Consider the following 5,603-nt stretch of genomic DNA (forward strand, 5'->3'; position numbering starts at 1 on the left):
TTGGGAATAAATACATCAATTACTCCTCACAACTCTCAGGTTTCCTCTATAGCCGTTAGATCTCTCTACCTACTAATCCTGTGACTAAGAAAGAAGGATAAGACAAACAAGGGAACAAGGACAAGTATACGCCTAATTGACCATTCAGCTAACCAAGGAAGTGACTATTCAGTTCATGCAGAAGTTAGCCAAAAGTCATATGGCTGACTCACTAATAAGCATATGATATCATACATATTAAAATGAAAAATAACTTCACAGCTTTATTGCAAAATGCAGCTCACAAACAGATGACCAGCTGTGCGTTTGCTGACGCTAAAAGCATTGGATGTCCAGAGATGTCTTTACTGTCATCTCAATAGTTTCGAAGGTAACCAACCCAAAGAGACACACGACACAAGAGTCAAAGCTGCATTTTCTCGGACGATATATGAAAGACACGATAACATAGGATCAACTGCAGACAATCTGCCGTTGCAAATCTAATTACAGAATTTGATTGCAAAGAAATGCAGACAGATTTATATCCCAAGATCGAATACAGATTCAGTTGAAAAATAAAAGACAACAGATTGAAAGGACTAATAGCCATTATTCTTTGACAACTTCAGTCTCTGCGGTCTCAGAGAAGTAATCGTGCCTGAAAGAGAAGGAAAAGAAATCCATCAAAGATAAAACAAGATGAAACACAGCAATATAAATCCTCAATTTTGTTTCATCTTTTTCTCTTTCTCTTTTTGCTGGATTTAATAATCAAATAGACTAGTTGCTGGTTATTAGACCAATCATACCCCTCCAATTTCATTAATCTTTCTTACTATCCACATGGAGCTTCTTACTTTCCTTGACAAATCATATAGCAGGTGCGGATTCACACTATATCAGTACATATTAAATAAATGTAGCATGCACATGCTGTGATGATGTCATACCGGATCTTGCGAGAAAGCTGATACAGGCCTGTCCCAGCCATTGCAACGTTTACACTGAAAAGATTCCAGTTTTTCTGAAATACAAATTTGAAAAAACTGAAAATTAGAATCAATTGACTGCCAATGCAGACAACAAAAGCATGAGGTGCTAAAGAAGTTAACAACCTTTACAGTCTATAAACTAATAGCATATCTCATTGAAGAACAGATAAGTATTCGTGATAACTATAATGTCTTTACTGATGTTTCTCTTCTAAACTCTTCAAAAGCAACAGTTAACATAAACAAGAACAACTAATCCGTAAGTATAGCCTACCATTCTAACATTAGATATTTAAAAACTAAAAGGTAGACATGGGAGAATGCCATCTCAATACTAGTGAGAAACTTCCAAATGTAGTTAAGGCATATCTATAGAATCCATATCATAGATAAACCTTTTGATGGATGTCATACTTCACTATACCCTGAATCTTGACGCTCATGTCAACATCTCAAGAAAAGAGTGTTGTTGCCAAGATTCGAGTTTGCAATTCATTGTGGTATTTTTGCATTTTCTTCCTCAACAATGAAATCTTTCAGGCAGTTAAGCAATTCTTTTGAAGAAAGTTTAGCATGGTCTCTAATGACTTAAAATTTCAACTCCTAAAATATGGCACAGTGTACATATAATCGACATCCTTCTTACCGGTGTAATTACTGTGCTGTAACGTGACCAGATAACTCCAGTGCATGCAACAGCTACAAGCCAAAAGACGGCAAAGAGGGTACATCAGAATCAGTAATTTGAAAAGGACATTAAAAATTGAAACAAACCATTGCCATAAAATGAATGAAGAGATTTGAAAGAAGGCGGAGTTTGAAAGTTACCTAATTGCTGAGGATATGAGATCTTTTCTGGTGGTTTAGCGAAATCAGCAATGTTCGCAATGCTAATACCCCATTTAAAAGTTGGAGCCCAAAAGTGAACTGCAGTAACAAATAGTTAGTCTGTAAATGAGAATCGCTTCATATTTTTCAACAATAAGAAAATATCAACTGGCACCGATAGAATATCATACATAAAGTACAGATAACTCTAATTTCAGTAGCTTGTAATACGAAAATTTTGTTTTCTGTGTAAAATTAGGAGCTTAGTTCTTATTAAGAAAATATTTTGTTATGAAAGTTTCTACTGAACAATAATGGTACAAGTCATCTGCTGGTGCAGACAATGATTTTGATTATCCTTCAAGACTCAAAACCCCAAACACATGATAATTCATCTTGAATTACACGTTCTAATGAATAACCTAATAAACATTAATCAGTAAATTATAAGACCCAATCGATCAAAATCAGAAAGACCCGCTAAGAAATGATATCTTAAATGCATATATTATACAGATAAATTTCAAGACCTCGGGTCAAATCACCTCATTCTAATGACATTAGAAATGAAATATTTGTTTAAAAATCAAAATTTCGCCCTATGTTTCCACAACCAGTCTCATAAATTTCAGCAATAGTTCATTTGGATAGAATTTTAGTTTCATCCTTTTCCCCAATTCCACGAATTCACTGGAAGCTTAACAATTCTAAGGGGGAGAAACAAACAAATAGTCTTCTTAATTAGGTCTAGATAAGGATCAATCCCAACTATCAAATAATGAATCAATACTTCAAATATCTAAAACCTAAAGATCTAATAGTCAAATATATTATCAAAATCAGAGAAAAAAATCGAAAATTAAAATGGAGTTGGAAATACAAAGTGAAAAAGAACAAACTGGTTTTAGGTCCAGCTGGGTGATTCCATAGCGCTTGAAGCTTTGAAGTTGCCATTAAAAAATTTCTCTCCTAACTTTTTTTTGAGCAACTCTTGAAGAGAATCTTTCTTTCCCCCAACAAACTAGCCACTCGTACTTTATGTTTATCAAATGGGGATCAATTAAAATACACTCTCGCTTTCGGATGGCACTGCCACGACTTCAAAGTTGCTAGTCAAAGTTGTATTCTCCGTTGGTCCGTTTTGCTTTCTCCTTGGGCCGGTTGGATTAGTATAAAACTTAGAGCAGTTCCTATGGCAATGGTCAAACTAAAACTTTTGTTGAGCCACGTGGATGATCAAATTGGAATTTCCACTATGGTAAAACATAGGGCGTCGGACCATCAGACGCGCGACCGAAAGACGGACTCTGATGTTGGAAGACAAAACTCGGGCGTTGGAAGATCCGACGCGGGCGTTAGACACAAAGTCTCTAACGGTCGAATTTCAACATTATAAATTCGTTCTATTAATTTCATTTTCAATCACACAACTACCATTTCCTTCTTCTAAAACTCTTCTATATTAATTTTTTTTATACAATATGAACATAGTGAGAAGAGCGGCGAATAGTATAAAGAAGAAAAGAGATCGAAAAAATGAATCAGCACCGCTGCCTCACACATGTGTAGATTTTTCTCAGAATCGAAAACAGGAGTTTGCTTCGCCAAATATAGTTGCTGCTCCATCATTGGTCCCAGGTCATGTGTCGGGACATCATGAACGGTCTGAGGATTATTATGTCACGAGAGGTGGATTTTCAGAATTAAATGATGTTTATGTTGGTCTACCGACTGCAGTCCGAAAAAGGGTTGACAGATATCCTTGGCGTGCGCTTTATAGAATAAAGCCTAGAAAACATAACAAAAAAATTCCGAAAACAGTGGTAGAAAGGTGGTGGATGACGACGCACACATTCCATTTTATGGATTTCGAAATTGGTGAGTTTTTTTAACTTAACTTAAATTAAATTTTTTAAATAATTATTAAATAATCAAAAGAATTAATCATAGTTGATATTATACTTGTAATAGGAATTACTCCCCTTGATTTGTATTTCATTGTTGGGATTCCAAGTGGAATGGGAGACCCGCCACCATTCAACTAAGACGAATGGGTCTCAAATAGTAAATGGGAGACGCTTTGTCCCTCGTTTGTGGAGTCAGATATGCGTCGAGATTATAAGGATTTGAAAGGAGGTGGGATTAGATGTGCGGCCTTGAAGATTTTCCTAACCATACCCAGGAACCCAGAACATGTAGATGACTATCCTGAACTCGAAAGGATGTTTATCTTATGGGTACTGGGTCAGGCATTCTTTCCAAACTCAACTTTTGTTGCTCATGTTGGTTGGCTTGAAGCATTAGAAGATCTCAATAAAGCACCAGATTATGACCGGGGATCTGCAATTTTACAGAATTGTACTGTGCGCTGGATAAAGCGTCCTTGGGGGACGGAAACTTCACTGGTTTCTGGAGCATCATAGAGGTAAATATCAAAATTATTATTTTTAAATTTATTATTATTACTAAATACTAAAATTATGGAGTAATTTGCAGTATTGGTAGTATACCTACTTTCGTGTTGGTAAACCAATCCTAAAATACGAGACAGTTAGATTTCCAATGTTGGACATGTATATGAAGAACAACTTAGATAAGAACACTGGCAGCGACGTCTTTGGTTCCAGTTTTGTGCAGAGGTTACATCAGATGACTCGGATCCACAACAACGTAGTTGTTCACCCTTACGTTGATTTACCTCAGTATAATGATGATGTTGGAATAAGTATTTTTGATTATTCTATGCGTAGAGTTGTTTCTTACAGTCCGGAATCACAAAGAGGGGTTTGGTATCTGGGAGAAAGAGTGTAGTACCAAATACAAGGTATATTTGCAATTGTCATTAACCCGCTACAACAGATAACCTATGCATCATATTTTTATCGGCTGAGAATAACCGGTTGGGAGAGGTGTAAGGACCCTCAAGCTCGTCAACGCTATTAGACTAGTCAAGAGACGTATTAGCCGATAATAACTCGATTAGTTTAACACGAACATTAATTCATATAAATTAACCTAACAACGATTTAGATACGAAACTAGTACCTTTGGATAGATCTCGAAAAGTTACGCGGAATGGACTACTCGAACGTGTTAATAGGATATCGGATGAAGGAGATATTATCAGTTTTGTATGAAGGGGAAATTAGTCACTTTGCCTTAAACCGCCTGGATGCCCTTATCGTTTGGACGGGTGCCTTTAGCATTTTTCTGTTGGCCTTATCTGCACCAAACCGAGAAGATAAACAAGTTTACTCTTCTTTTTATTTCTCTATTATTCTTCTTCATTCTTCTTCTTTCTTCTTCTCTCGTCTCCTTCTTCCCCTGTTCTTCTTCCTTTGCGAGTTTGAGAGTTTGTTTGTTTGTTTGAGAGAGAGAGACAATCAATGAGTTAGAGCAGATGAATTAGAAGATGCTGCTGATGATTGATGAAGAGATGAGAGTAGTATTGATTCTTGGTTACCGGTTGAAGAAATTAGGATTTCTGTGAGATTGAGCTATGGAGGAATTGATTAATTAAAAGATGATTCGAGTAGTTGGTGATGAATAACAAAGGGGGTTGGTTGTGTAATTGAAGTCTGAAGCTGAGTCAGTGAAGAATCGAGGGGTTAGGGTTTCTGCATGTGGTGTTGGAATTCGATTTGAGTAAGAATTAAGAAGATATAGACGGAATTACAAGGTGGGTTTGCTTAATTGAAAAGTAATTCGAGATTGATGGATGATTTGAGTTTTATGAGTTGTGATGAAGAACTAGTTTGTGGTGGTGTTATTGGTAGTCGAATTGAGAATCAATTGATCTGA

The 5,603-nt window shown here is 36.2% G+C and overlaps 1 protein-coding gene across 1 annotated transcript; it reads right to left on the reverse strand.

Moving 5' to 3' along the window:
- Positions 1-243: 243 nt before the first annotated feature.
- On the reverse strand, positions 244-2,859 carry LOC113303043 (mitochondrial pyruvate carrier 4). Its single transcript, XM_026552033.1, has 5 exons — positions 2,702-2,859; positions 1,803-1,901; positions 1,621-1,673; positions 933-1,006; positions 244-640 (listed from the first exon to the last, which is right to left on the reverse strand). Exons 1-5 carry the CDS (start codon positions 2,754-2,756, stop codon positions 592-594), a joined length of 330 nt encoding a protein of 109 aa, XP_026407818.1. The 5' UTR covers positions 2,757-2,859; the 3' UTR covers positions 244-591.
- Positions 2,860-5,603: the final 2,744 nt, after the last annotated feature.

The sequence above is a fragment of the Papaver somniferum genome, chromosome 1, assembly GCF_003573695.1.
Source record: "Papaver somniferum cultivar HN1 chromosome 1, ASM357369v1, whole genome shotgun sequence".
Lineage (NCBI taxonomy): Eukaryota > Viridiplantae > Streptophyta > Magnoliopsida > Ranunculales > Papaveraceae > Papaver > Papaver somniferum.

Bases quoted from the DNA above. Each gene is read 5' to 3' on its own strand.
- LOC113303043 (XM_026552033.1), bottom strand. From the start codon at position 2,756: ATGGCAACTTCAAAGCTTCAAGCGCTATGGAATCACCCAGCTGGACCT. The intron at 1,674-1,802 runs GTAACTTTCAAA...TTTGGCTTGTAG, and splicing joins CTCATATCCTCAGCAATTAG to CTGTTGCATGCACTGGAGTT. The intron at 641-932 runs GTATGACATCAT...CTTCTCTTTCAG, and splicing joins CAGCTTTCTCGCAAGATCCG to GCACGATTACTTCTCTGAGA.